This window comes from Cheilinus undulatus, linkage group 7, assembly GCF_018320785.1.
Source record: "Cheilinus undulatus linkage group 7, ASM1832078v1, whole genome shotgun sequence".
Taxonomy (NCBI): Eukaryota; Metazoa; Chordata; class Actinopteri; order Labriformes; family Labridae; genus Cheilinus; species Cheilinus undulatus.
The window spans coordinates 10,897,285-10,912,640 of record NC_054871.1 but is presented as its reverse complement, the minus strand read 5'-3'; the positions used below and the strand labels follow the sequence as shown (position 1 = coordinate 10,912,640).

The following is a 15,356-nucleotide window of genomic DNA, read 5'->3' as shown; positions in this document are numbered from 1 at the left end:
ATACAATGGAAAACAGTATGAAACAAAATGAAATGTTGCGATACACTAGGATGCTATGTGATGCAATTAGATAAGGTGCAATGAGATGTAATACAATACAATGCAAAAAGATACAATGCATTACACTACGATGCAATACGTAACAATGCAATAAGATACAATTCAATACAATACAATCATAGTTGATGCAATATGATACAATGCAAAATAATACAATGAAAAATGATACTATGCAATACAATACAATAAGAAACAATGCAATAACCCACAATGCAATAAGATTTGATGCTATATGACACAATGCAAACAATACAATGCAATACAAAAACAATAAGATTTGATGCAGTACAGTACGATGTAACACAATACAATGCAATGAGATACAATGCAATGCAATGCAACACAATAGGGTATGAAGCAAAACAATGCGATACACTAAATGCTATACGATGTGATGCGATTTGATACGGGCCGATACCAAACGTAACAATGGGATACACTTTCATGGGATACGTTTTGATCCACTACAACAGAATATGATGCATAATGACAAATGCAATACAATGAATTACAATGCATTAGGATATGATACAATTTGTAAACAAGATTAGGTAAAAACCTAGTATATGGCTTACCGCAACTATCTGAGATGCCTGTTGAAATGCCTGACTGAATTGTGTGTTCTGGCAGAGTGATTTTGTCATGGTTGTTAGTAGTTTATTATTTTTAGCCAAAGTTATAGTAAGTGGTTACTGAAATGTAAAAAGCCACATGTTGCCCTCTCTCTCTGTCTGCCTCCTTCTGTGTGTAATGAAGCCCTGAGCAGTGTCATCTTCCCTCCCCTCCTGCTTTTCTTCTACAGCATCCTAGTGGTTAAACACACACAGACTCCATGTTGCTGTCAGCGCTAACTGTAATGAAGAAATGCTGGACATTTCTGACAGAAATGTTGGTCTGGCTAAGGCCAAGCTAACCACTCTGCTAGCAGCTATTGTATACAAGCACAACAAGTTACCTGTTTCCCCTTTAACTATTACACAGTCATGATGACGCTGGTTCACAGAAAGCTTTTAGTGTTGCTCTCTTTGCTTGTTTTAATAAAGAAATGTCCAGTTTTGACAAAAGTTCTGCTCTGACTTAGAGCTAACCACTCCACTAGCAACCATTGTACACAAGCATTCACTCAAGAAGGTACTCTTTCCTCCTCAACTATCACACAGTCATGCTGAAGCAGAAAACTGAAAACATCTCTCCCAACATGAAAAGCTTATAGGGTTGTTTTTATTCTTTATTTCATACAGAAACGTGGTCCAGTTCTGGTAAAACAGACACAATGCTAAAGCTATATCTGAGTATTTAGAGCAGTGGAGGCAGCCATTAGAGAGCTTTAAGTCCCATTAACCCCCCCACCCCCCACCACCACCACCAATTACACAACTCTGTATGTATGGCTGTAGTTACTACAGTGGAGACAGCCATTACCAACACCATTCAGTCCAAGCAAACCCAACTCTGTTATGGTAGGGCCCTGAAAGTATTATCACGCACTCAGTCACTTAGTCAGTCAGTCAGTATACAGACTGAGCCATCTGTGATAAGATACGATACAATACGACGTGATCTGTCACTTGAGAATGTGATATGATACTTTATGATACAAAACCATTAAATTGATACGACAGATACAGTGTCATACGATATAGTAAGATACAGTACGATACAATATGACACAGTTAGAGGAGATATCATGCAATGAGATACAATACAATACATTAAGACTGCTGTGATATGATGTGATACAATTCAATACAATATGTGTATGCATTGTGATGCAATACAATGCGATACTTGATGATACACAAACAACACCTACAGTGATAATTTTGTGATAGAGAAAATTCTGTGATAAGTGATATATTACCAGATAGCCTTGTATAGCACATTACAATATCTAATTAATGTTAGGTATAGAGATACACGTATATGTATAAAATCTATATTGGTGTCAATTTACCCCCTATTGCTTCATTCTTTGACTTCTTCTAATTGCTGTTGCGCATCATCATTACTTGTTATCTTTTTTCCCACTGTAAACTATTTCTTTGGTCAGTTAACTTACATTTATGCTTCCATCACTCATGTCATAACTGCACTGAAGGTGATGAGTCAAATTGGCTGGGAAATCTGTTTAGAGTGAAGTTTTTCATTTGATGAGAGTTGATAACATGTCAACTAACATATTTGTATTTTGTCCCACCCCTAATAATGGCTGCCTGGTGTAAATTATTAAAATAGCTTGATACCTGCATGACACAAACACAAACTCTGTGACTTTGCTAGTTGTGAAAAACTCCCCAAGGTGCCCCTAAAGTAAAGCTTTAGCCAAAATATGACATCCCATCACCATGGATATGGATATGCTGTCAGTCAGCTTTCAATCTACTGTGAAGCCATCACACATGATTTTGGAGCTTATCAGCAGGGATTTTCTCCAGTTTAGCCACAATAGCATTACAGAGGTCAGCATGATGACCTGATGGGGATAAAGCCGGATGTCACAGTGTGTCCTGTTAAATCCAAAAGTACCAGATGGATTTGAGGTCTGATCTCTTCATGGGCCTATTGGCCTTTCAGAATGAATCCAAGGAACTATCTTTTAATGGCAAAGCTTTGTCTAGGAGGACTTTAGTCATGGCAGCAGGGTGCATGACTTCCATGTCATACATGAATCAACACAAAGCTTCCTTTGTGGCTTTATTTTGAGTCATTTTGGTCATATTCACATCAAGTAAGATACAATTAAAGAACAGCCTTGGGTAAATTTTACCCATTGGCAATTCTAGTGTTAAATAAAATCAAGAGGAATGGTCGTATTGATGATTCATCATCCACTTGCATAGGTAAGTAATCATATTGTGGCGATACATGGCTCTTCCATCTGTGCCAGGGTCAGGGAACTGTACTATGCTGGGGCAAAAGCTCTGACTCTAGTCAAACAAACTAGGCTTTGGGGGCATGGTGCAGATTGCCTAGAGTGAGTGCATAAGCTTTAATAAGCTGCATATTGTGGGGAAGTAGTTCCCTAATAGGGAGAGTTTTGCTCGTCCCAGGTTTATACATCTCTGCCCCAGTATCCATTTTTTAGAGAATTCGTGAAGTTTTGGACAAAATCACTGCATTTTGCACCCTTAATGGAAACACTGTGTCTAGGCCAAAACCCAAAAAAGTTGCTGCAGACAAAAAAAACCCAATTCTGCAGCAGAATGAACCAGTTGAAAAAGATTTTCAAGTATAAGATTGCTTTAATTTATTGTTGATTGTTGCTACCGAGCTGATTTATTGTTATCTGACAGAGAGCGCCAGCAGAGCTTTAAATCACACCCTCAATTTTAGCTAAATGGCATGCTTAGACTCTTTTCCCTCCTACTTAATCCGTCCGTCTTCCTCCACTTCTATTCCTGAAGTCTCTTTCTCTTCCTTTTTATTTCCCTCACTGTCTCACAGCATCACCTGTAGCCTTGCAGCTTAAATCTTTAATGCAACCCGGTAATGAAGTACCAGCTTTAGCTTCATGCAGCGATCTCTCTCTTCTCCCTGGAGGAGGAGGAGGAGAGGAGTTTCAAAGACAAAAGAGTGAATGGAAACTGATACAAAAAGGAAAGGACTTAGAGGAGGCATGCCTGAGAGGGAGTCCAATCTGTCTGCTACAAAATAGAGGAGGAAATGGAGAGTATGGTTGGAGGATGAGTCTGTATAACGAAAGGAAAGAAGTGGAGTGACACCTGGTACGTGCTGCCAAGCTCGCTGTTGGAGAGTGGAAAGGATCCAGGTGGATTTGGCAAAGACATACTCTGACATTGCCCACATACACAAGCAAGCTTGTGCATACCTGTGCCTTTCTATTTTTGCTTCACCTTTTCTTTTTTGATCTGAATGACTTTTCTACTAAATCCAAATTTTTACATGCACAAAGACACCCTTGAGAGGACAAATTCATCTTAACCTGCTGGATCATTAAAACAATGCACACACATGTATATTTTTAGTGTTTTGTCTTTCTAGCCCAAGCTTTTTTATCTCTGTCCTTCACCTCCTTATGCCCTCTCTCTCTCTCTCTCTCTCTCTCTGCAGGTCTCAATGAGTGTGCAGACAACAATGGCGGCTGCTCCCACATCTGCAGGGACCGCAGAATTGGTTATGAGTGTGACTGTCCTTCTGGGTACAAACTGCTGGACAAAAAGACTTGTGGAGGTAAAGGGAAAAAAGTTGTGAAGGAAAACTAGTGCAGCAGTGTAGAAAGCCATGACTAATGTACAATTACACCTTCTCTGACCTGGCCAGGTAGAGCTTCTGTGATCTGTAGGGCTTTTTTGTTCTTTGGTTGACTGCTGCATTTGCATTTTCAGAGGCCACGGGAGCCTATTGGGAGTTTTAGAACATCACCAATCAAACTGTTGGCCAAATATCTGGTAAAGCTTAATTTTTATGCCGTTCCCCAAGCCTACATGGGAGGAATCAAGCAGGAACAGCATACACCCCTGCCTTTCCTGTGCCTACAAAGAAAGCCTAAAGCAGGGAAAGAAGCCGCAAAAACCCTAGAGCAGAGCAGGCATCACTGACAACAGAATTACAATAATTAAGTCAGAAGCAAAATAAAGGAGGAGCTGGGGTGGAGGAGGGTTACAAAAAGCGACTTGCAGAGGGAGCAGTAAAGTCTAGCCCGGCTAGTTTGGCAGTTTCTTTTTAGAGAACTGTAGCGAAACTTGTGTGTGGAAATCCCAGCAGACCAGCAGATTGTGAAATACTCAAACCAGCCTGTCTGGTTAAAAGTCACCTTTTGTCCCTGTCCTGATACTCAGTTTAAACTTCAACAGATTGTGTGCATGACCCTGTCTTTTCGCCTAAATGCAGTGGTTGCTGCCATGTGATTGGCTGATTAGATACTTGCATTTAGAAGAAGTTGAACAGGTATACCTAATGAAGTGGTCAGCAAGTGTAAGTGTAAAGTTAGATAGTCTGAGGACAAATAAGTCATTGATATAAAGTGAAAAACAAATATGCACTTTAAAGAGCATTTTCAAGTTCTTTAAAGCCTTTTTTTGTACTTAATAGCAGAAAAACTCAGTGATGATCCTTTAAAATCTTATTTGAATGGTTGGGTATCCGAAAAATTGCTTTACAAACTTTACATTTCTCCTGTTTGTGTAATCCTCACCACTTTTATTCAAAGTGGTTGTGTAGATTGTTCCCAATCTTTGAAAAATCGACTTTGTTCACATTGTTTTACTTTGATCTTTACATCCGCGATGTGTTTCTCTCCTCAGATATCGACGAATGTGAGAACCCAGACGCCTGCAGTCAGATCTGCATCAACTACAAAGGAGATTATAAGTGTGAATGCTATGAAGGCTATGAGATGGACCCAGTATCTAAGACCTGCAAGGCTGTTGGTGAGTCATACTTCAAACATACACCCCTATGTACACGTCATAGACTGATGTTTTCACCAAAATATGTAGTCATACACATGCTTTCATTCTGCAAAAGCACTGAGTTTTAACAGTGCATTCTGCTTATTATTTTGGGAGCATTTCATTTCTGTATTTCTTGCTAATTCATAAGTTTATGCTAGAAAAACAAGCATCAGGTCAGTTTGTAAGCCTCTTAGAGGTTGTTTTAAATATGTTACTTTATGTTGAGTAATATTATGGCATCATTGACAAAGAAACAGAAGAAAAGAAAAGCGGAAGATTTATCCTTCATTAGAACTGAAGTCCTTAGCCATCATACTTTTATTTTAGATTGACTGTAACATGTTGAAATAAAAAAACAGACCCTCCAAGTACACCTGCTGGAGGTCTGTTTTTAAAGAAATCCCTTGTCGAGACCAGCCCTCATTCACACGCCAATTACTCTCCCATTCTATCACCCCTAGCTACCGAGTCACATCCCACACTGTTCTGACACCGTGGGACTGTGTGAAACCAGAGGCTTGCTTTGTATGCAGCCCCTGCTCAGCAATCTGTGCAAAGATAAATATTTGCCACCTTTTTCTGCAGCCCTCACTAATGAAAAGTTTGCAGCCAGCTGCATCTGCCCTCCCCAGAGCATTGAGGGGAAGACGGCCCGCCCGCTGACTATAGGAAACGGGCAGGGTCTGAAGCCCTCGTTGGCCTGGGTAAACACTCCAAGCAGTGGTTATGATTGAAAATAAAATCTGTTCTGCAAAGCTTCAGCAGGCAGGGTTGTTATTGAAAAATAGTCCACCTGAATCCCAAAGTAACGATGTAGCTTGCCTGCTGCACCTTAGATTGCCTTTTGAAAAGCTCCATGGGAACTTTGGGTGTTTCTAATCAGTCCCCTCCTCTTCCTCAGTCTGGTTTTTACAGATAACAGTGCTGTCTGTCAACAATATTTTAAACACCTGCTGATAAGACATCCAGCTGACAAATTAGAGCTTCTGATGTATGCCCATGTTTTGATTAGAGGATAAACTGTTTATTTTATATCCAGTGGTGCTGAAAACTGAATATTTGTGCCATTTGTAATGGGAAACTGTAAAACCCTAAATAAAATGGAATAGCGATTTGCAAATCCTTTTCAACCCATATTTAATAAAATATAGCACAAATACAAGACACTTAATGTTCAAACTTTTTTATAAATACACTGAATTTTATACATGTTCCAAAAAAGTTGGGACAGGTTAAAGAGAAGACTGGGAAAGTTATGGAATGCTTAAAAAACACCTGAAACATTCCAGAAGCCGTGGCTAGTCCCTTCTATCTCTCAGTGGCGTCAAGATGTCATAGTTTTCTCGAATCTAGAAAAATAAGGGAGAAGCTGAGGGGCAATTCAGATACTTTGTTTGAAAAATGGCAACTGTTCCTGACATATTTCAACTCCTTACTTACTTTACCTAACCTTGCAAAGCAGATGGATTTGCCCATTTCTGTGTTTCTCACTGGCGAATCTATCTTACAAAGCTCCAATCTGAACAGTTTGGGCCTGGTTAGAAAGTGACAGAACCAATCAGCATTAAGGGCCAGTACCTTCAGGCGCAGCGGAGTCGTGACTTAAGTATGTAGGGACAAGAAGCTGGTGCAATTATGGCGAAAAGATTAGCCTGGATGCTTCTAAAGTGCCTGTTTTATCATAACTTGATGACATTTCTTTGTTAAAAGAAGAACAAAGAACAGCATTGAGTTGTTTTCTTTTCAAAAACGACAAAACTCTACAGTAGCCATGGTTCACATCATGCAGTTCTCTATGGAGTTTACCCCTCGGTAGGGGTGCGCTTCAGTTGGCCCATAAAGATTTGACAGACAGAACGTTCATCCAAAAACCCTGAGTTTTTTTTCAAAGGCTGTGCCCCTTCCCAAATACCGTCTATTTTCCAGATGGATGTGTGAAACACATCACTCTGGTGTGTCAGGTTAGACTTTACCAACAGACAACAAAAATATTAATGACAATAATGAAGAGTAGTAGTGCTGCCACTTCTTGCTAATAAGAATAGTAATAGTAATATCTCTACAGTCTGCTGGGATGTAACATTCTCATTTTGAAATGAAAGTCAAAGAGTAGAGATTCGTCTTCAGCAATGATTTAAATTGTTTATGCTTGGTTTTAGATCTTATATGAAGTGTTAAGCTATTCCAAAGGTTAAGAGAAGCTACCACAAAAGCTCAGTCCACCTGGTTTTGAGCCTTATCTTAGACACATCCAGCAGCAGCTGTGTTTAAGACCTCAGTGCTCTGGCTTCAGCATGAAGCAGCTCACATAAGTAAGGTGGTGCCAAACCATGATGATTTAAAGACCATTAGGAGACTAGCCTCTGTTGAAAAAAAAAAAAAGTTTGCTGTGGTCTGAAGTGTCCACATCTCAAGGTTTTTTTTTTTTTTTTTGGAAATAGTGGCTGTCAAGTCCTCCAGGCTAGAAAGAAAAACAACCATACCGATTATTATCAATGCAAAGTTCAAAATCCAGCATCTGTGATAGTTTTAGGGTGTTTCAGCGCCCATGGCATGGGTAACTTGCACATCTGTCTTTTTCAAGGTTGTCCATGGTTATTTCAGCAAGGCAATTCCAAGCCACATTCTGCACAAGTTACAACAGCATGGCTTCACAGTAAAAGAGTGTGGGTACAGACTGGCCTACATGCAGTGCAGACATGTCTCCCATTGAAATGTAATCATACGGCAATGGAAACCCTGCACCGTTGAGCAACTTAAGATACACTTTAGGCAAGAATGGGAAAGAATTCTAGTTTAATACTACAGTAATATGTATCTTCAGTCCATAGTCGTGTACAGAGTGTTGTTAGAAGGAAAAATAATGGTAAACATCCAGCTGTCCCAACTATTTTGGAACACGCTGCAGGCATTAAATTCAGAATGAGAGTACATTACCAAATAAATGGCAGAGTCTATCATTTTTTAATATTAAATGTTTTTTTCTTTTTGCTGTACTCTAAGAGACAGTGTCCCAACTTTTTAAATGTTGAGTTAAGAAGAAAGCTTCCTGTAAACTTCCTCTTTAACTTTTAATTCATTGCAACTACCCTTTAAGTGGGGAACCATCCTTTAAGTGAATGAGTTATACACTAAATTAAGTTGTTTTTTTTGTTTGTTTTTTTTCAGCAGGAAAAAGAGAGAGGGGAAGAGTGATGTTAGTGATTATCACCATCAATGTTAGGCTGAGTCATTACAGGGTGAACTGGTCTGGTAATGAGGGTGCTTAAAGCAGAAAACAGGCCCTCACTCTTAAAGCTAAGTGGCATAAAAACCACCATTGATTGCTTCATGTCTCTCTGTGTGAATCTTTATTGCTGTTAGGCCGAGCAAACAGGCTTTGTCAGAGGGCAATGCATTTATTAAAGGGGAGGACAGGCAGAGGAGAGGAGAGGATGATAAATGGATCATTGGATGCACTATATGAATACATCTCTGCTCATCGAAGTCCTGCAGAAATGTAAACGGGCTGTTGATTGTGACACTTGTCAAAGACTGCCAAAGGATTGCAGGATTATTGTTTGCATTATGGCTTTGCATTCAGAGGCACAAGTAAGGATGGGAGCATAAACACAGAGGATATGTGCTTCGTGAAGCTGACATAATTCAGACTTAATGAGACTGCAATTTTCCAGCAAACTTATTCCTAGACACTCTTACAGAATAAACACCAGATCACACACATGCATGGACACCGACATCAGCATACACTTTAGATTCCGGCCACACAATTGCACATACACAATTCCTCTGTGACCCAGCGGCCTGGAGGAATGTCACTTTCTGCGATGAGATGTGACAAGCACCAATATCATCCTCATATATTGAAGTTCAAGCTGCAAAACGCCACACTCTTGTTTGTGCTTTTATCTTGGAGGCACAGAGCAGAACAGAAGGCAGAAGTGGATGTGACCACAGTGACATCACCCAAAGGTTCATGAACCCTTATCTTGTTTATTTCTGGTGTCCAAAGGGACCGTATTTGGACGTCGGAGTTAACATGCATTGTTATGTCAGTATCCCACTTTATGAGCTGGAAAGGCTGAAACCTGTCAATCATATCTTGCATGTATGAAGAGCATTATAGCACACTGGGGCCATGATTTAAATATTAAAATTATTAAAAGTGAATAAAAATGATATTTTTATAGATGTAATAAATTAACTTAAAGTGTGCCTTAGCTCAGTTCACTCTTTTCTGCAAGGAGAGTCCAGAGTTACAGCGCTGGAAAGCTCAGTGGTTTACATCACTCACTCCAGTTTAAGAAATTCAGGTTCAAATCTCAGTCTGGGCACAATCAGTATCCAGTGTTGCCCCTTGGACCACCTTCCCATGTCTCAGATGTATGTCAGTTTGCATAAAAACGTCTGCTAAATGACAATGTGCCATTGATTCTGACACTGTTTGATGCATGTTGTCATAGATTTGGGCCATCAGAAAACAGCTTTTTCTTTTCTGAAACTACAGTATCTTCTATCTTCAGGTTGAAAAAATAAAATAACATTGACTTTAGCTGCTTTAGAACACTATCCTCCATATCTTCTACAACCAGCTGTGAAAGCAGGTACAAACTCTGTAGTAAGCTCCACTCATTGAAAATCAGTTCAGTGTTTAAATCCATTTGGAAATCACCAACATAGACATTAATATGCTGACTTCACAAGCTCATTGATGGTTATATTATGATGTGTTCAAGGTCAGCTCAGTAAAGTAATTATTAGGATGATTGGAATAAAATGTCATTATTTTTCAAACGTAACATCAAGCAAAGAAAAATTCAGTTTTAGTAAAAAAAAAAAAAGAACAATTCATTTATCTGGAGGTTACATTTGTTTGTTTTTAGAGTAATATAAAATAGATATAACAGATCATATTACAACCTCTTAAATTCTTATTACCAGCTTTACTCATCCTCCGATAAAAGTGTAGCCCTACTGTTGTCTTGTGTTTTCACCAAATGTCATCAGTAGTGGTATTGATAAGGACTCAGATCATTGGACGGTGTTGACGAGAATCAATCTCAATAAAAACTTATTAGTCCCTATCCCTAATATTTTTTTAATTTTAAAATCTTTGTCTTTATATATTTTATTTTTCATCCATAAAAAGGGCTGCAAAGCAGCACAGAGGTTAGCGCTGTTGCTTCACAGCGAAAAGGTTCCTGGTTCACTTTCTGGTCAGGACCTTTCTGTTTGCAGAGTTTGCATGTTCTCCCCCTGCATGCGTGGGTTCTCTGGGTCCTTCAGCTTCCTCCCACCAAGAAAGACATGCTCATTAGGTTAACTCATCACTCTAAGTTTGCCGTAGGTGTGAATAAGAGTGTGCCTGGTCGTTTGTCTCTATATGTCAGCCCTGCAATTGACTGGCGACCCGTCCAGGGTGTACCATGCTTTTGCCAGACAGCTAGGATAGGCTCCAGCCCCCCGCAATCTCCAAAAGCATAGTGGCTCAATTAAATAAAAGGCAAGACTAAGAACCTGAATTGTCAATGCTGCACTTTAGACAGTGTGTAAATTTTATTTTTTCAGTTTACCTTTATTTAACCAGGTTAGTCCCACTGAGATAAGAGATCTCTTTTTCAAGGCAGACCTGACTGAAGCCTGATTTATGCTTCTGCATCGCGTCGACGGCGTAGCTACGCGTAGCCCTCTGCGTCGGTGTGGACCCCTACGCTGTAGCCTGACGTGCACCTCCAAAGAATCCCAACTATGCGTCACAGCGACGCGGACTGCAAGGGCTGTGATTGGTCCGCTCAAAACGTCATCGTCAAATCGGCTGGTTGATATTCGGAAGTAGCGAAAGTGCATTTCTTCATCCAGGTCCCTCAGTGGGCGAACCAGTGTGGTAAATTAAATCGTTCTCAGCCTCGACTAGTTTAGTGGTCGTACAGACCACCTCTACAAACGTCTTCCCTGTTGCCTGCACTTCAACATTTGCAACAAAGGAATTTGAGAGATAAACAAGGATTTGGATGTCCCCCCTCTGAAACCACACACACACACAGCCACAACCCCCTAGTGGCATGGTGGTGAAATGCAGAGTGACGCGTTCCCTCAACACAGAACTTCGAATGGTTAACGACGGCGTTGTGTCGACGGTGTAGGTAAATCAGGCCAAGAATGGCAGAATCACAGTTTCAGCAACCATTTTACCTGAACTCATGCAATACACAATAGATGCTAACAACAATAATAAATCATCAATGAAAACAATGGCACTCAGAAAGTTTGGATTCAAGAGTTTCCACTGAAGATTTTAAAATATTCAGATTCAACAGGTTTGCAGTTTAAAATCAGTCCGCAAACTGTTTCAAGATAAAGGTGCAGAAAACCGAAAAGCCTTCTCTCCCGAGTTAATACAAATAACTTCAGAAAAGCATGTGTTGCATCTCTTTAACTTACCGTACTGAAAATGTACCCAACCATATCTCAAAACTGAAATGGTGTTACGTCCCTGCTCTTGAGATCTCCTATTTCTGTCAAGCTACCCTATTAAAGTAAGGGCAAAAAGCCCCTTAAAATAAAGAAAGAAAATGTTTAACTAAGAAGCAGGGTGATTGTCCCATTGGGTTTTTAGGCTTCTATTTGAGACCTGTGAAGTGGACCCTGGTTGGTCATTAGAAAGAACTCAGGCTCAAGACACTTCCACTTTGGCTTCAGTGTTAAAACCAGAGGCTATGCCTGTGTTCTGAACCACACACTAACATACAGCCTACTTAAAGGCCCAATTATACTCCCTTAGCAAAGACAGATGCATATCCTCTCTGGTTATGGGTCTCAATCAGTCAGATATTTTGGGGCTGAGCTACAATAAATTAGCTAGCACCAGGCTAGCACACCTGCTGGGCAACTTAACAACAAAATGCACATGTTTATTACTGAAACAGTTTTGTAGATATATGGATATGACTTGGCTACATGTAAAATGTATTGCAGTCTGGTTGCTTTTAATTAGAAGCCACTTTGCTGAACAGTCACAATGCATTGTGGGACAGTTGAATATGACAATTGAGCTCCACTCCACAGTTTCACACTGCATGTGTCTTTATCTTCCACACTGTTTTTAGGTAAAACACAATGTCATGATCCTAAATTCATACTATATGCATTGTATTGCTTTTCTTCATTTCCTACTCATATTCGTTGCATTAAGCACAAGCTGAACCATTGCAGATTACTGTGAGAGGAGTAATTCACAGCTGAGCTCTAACCTCTCCTCTCTTCCTTCTTCATTGCTCAAAGAATGCGTTTCAGTCTAATCCTAACACGCTGCTCCAGGCTCTGCAGATTAATTTCAGAGTAATATGCAAGTGTTACACTTGCAATGCTAATTAAAAGTAAAGTCCCAGGTTGGAGTCTTAATGCGGTCGCTCTTCTAAGCCGGTGTTTGTCTATGTGTGCGTGTGCATGTTTGTATAAGTACATGGCTGCGTCCCCTGAAGAACCGCTCGGTCTACACTAATTGCATTCATTGTTTTTGTGTTTACACCTTTATGGGTGTGATGCCACTCATCGAGTCGTCAGTTATAATTGTTTGTCAGGGAGAGGGAGCGTGGGAGTTGAGAGGAGAAAGGGTAATCACCAGGCGACACAGACGGCAGGTCGTCAAACTTTTCCAGATCAGTTGAGATGTCTGCTGGTGAGACAGGATTTGAATTAGGAGCTATTTCTTTAAAAGCTGGTTTTGAGGTTGGCTAAATTTGTATTCTCTTGTTATTTTGGCACACATATTAAACATATTTGTTACTGCGATGTCTTTAATGTTTAACACGTGTTAAAAGCTAACTGCCTGTACTATTTACACACTCCTGATATATGCAGTCATCTAGCATATAGGGGACTGCAATGCTTTAAGGTTGTCGGGCAAAATTTGCCATACAAAAGTTTATGACATTTACACGCAAGACAAAAAAGAAGCAATAGTAAGGGGATTGTAACAGGTAAAACTCATAGTTTCTGGTTGATAAGAGCAGGAAACGCTGACACAGTGATGCAGAGGAAGTGTTCCGACTGTAGACCAAACTTTTACTTCTCAGTTTCTTGTTTTCTTTGTTGTTCTTTGTCCTCTTTCTTTCATCTACAGTGAACTAGGCTTCATCACAGTGCCAAGAGCTGTTTGTGCCTGACTTGACAGTTTGAGCACACATTTTTCAAAGTAGTTTTAAAGCAGTGGTCACATTTTGCCCATTGTTGTAAGATTTTGCCCTGGGACAGGAAATGTTGTGGATCACTGTCACACTAAGTCGGAGAAGTTTGGCCTGCAGTTTTCGGCTTTTAATAGATATGTTTAAAACATTTAATGAGGCTATAGTAAACCCTGTTTCCACCTTTAACAGCCTCCTGTGGTCTGAAATAAACATCCACTTGGTGAGAACATGCATTGTTGTACAGATCAAATCCCAGAGCACACATAACTCTGTAGACATAGAGTATGTGGCATTTGTCAGTGAGGCTGGAGCATCATGCAAAGATGCATGTTGGTCATTGTAGCCAACAAAAGAAGAGCTTCTTCGCTAAGTTCTCCTGGTCAACGTTAATCTAGCAGCTCCTGTGCTTGCAAGAAAAACAATGGTGGACCTTTATGAATGTTTAGCTGGAAAGCCATGGGTGAAGATACCAGGTTAGGGGCAAATATCATGCACGTTTTCTGAACAGACTGGCATATTTTATGCTTTCAGACGGAGGCAGACTATGAACAAAGGACTGGGTCTACTCATTCCACATATTTTTGGCTGGCAGTCACTCCGGATACCCACATATATGTGCAAAAACACTGAAAAAGTGTGTTTTCCATAATGTGTTACCTTTAACTCTTCCTGCCCTTTGGATTCAAGCATTTCATTTTGTTATCTGTCAATATGAAGCCCTCTGACTAAGTAAAACTTTAAATCAATTTTAACACTTTTAGAAGAAGAAAACAGAACTTTCTCATGAAGTCTCTGGTCCTCCAGCACAGAAATAATGAGGCGTTTCATAACTTGCATTGTCATGAAGAATGCAAGCACACAGGATGACTTTCTGACATTTGGCCCGGGATGTTGACAGGAAGTTGATTTCTTCTCCCCGCTGCAGCGGATTCATCATTATATAGCTGGTCTGTATGTGTTAACGAGCACAACTGACCCAGACTTATGTGTCTGCTTCCAGACATAACATCATCCTAACAACCTCATCTCTACTGCGAGTTCATCCGCAGCAGCTGCAACAAAACATCCCCATCATCCTGCAGAATTTCACATCTTTATGTCTGACCTTTCCATCCATCTTCATGCTGGATTTTTCCGTCTTCCTTTGCGTTTCTACACAACAAAAACATCTGCTTTGGTGGGATGCAAATCAATGTCCCTGCAGTGCCTGAAAGCATTCCCCAGCCTGTATTTATCTTTTCACTGCATTATCTTAATTGGCTAACAGGGCGAGAGCAGCCCTGAACTGGCAGCACAGATTAAAATATATCTAGGGGACCGTGTTCTTGTTAAGAAAGCTGACTGTTGCTCAGCTGGGATCTACAAAGGGGCGATAATATTGCTCTTTTTGATGACACAACCAATGCCATGGCCTGGAGAAAACAGTGACTCAGCTTTTCTTTTTTTTTTTGCCTTGAGGATGACACATTGCTGCGACAACAATAAGAGATAGGAGATGTTGTCTTGCTAAAAAAGTTGACTCCATCTCTTCCCTTATTACACATACTCTATTCTGTCTTTGTTGTATAGACTCCAGCGTGCTTCTTTTCTTCATTCTTTTTGTCCCCTCTTCTTTCCTCTCACCCTTTGTTACTATTTCTGCTGTCTTTTTACTCTTTCTTTCCCCTTTATAACAACCTCTTCCTCTCAGGCTTGG

At 40.1% G+C, this 15,356-nt stretch overlaps 1 protein-coding gene across 3 annotated transcripts in view; it reads left to right on the top strand.

The window, feature by feature from the left end:
- lrp8 (low density lipoprotein receptor-related protein 8, apolipoprotein e receptor) overlaps window positions 1–15,356 on the top strand; it is a 319,636-nt gene that overhangs the window by 241,268 nt on the left and 63,012 nt on the right. For all 3 annotated transcript variants that reach the window (XM_041791395.1, XM_041791394.1, XM_041791393.1), the window contains exons 8-9: window positions 4,132–4,251; window positions 5,325–5,450. In XM_041791395.1, coding sequence (XP_041647329.1) covers window positions 4,132–4,251; window positions 5,325–5,450 — 246 coding nt within the window. The remainder of the gene's footprint in view (window positions 1–4,131; window positions 4,252–5,324; window positions 5,451–15,356) is intronic.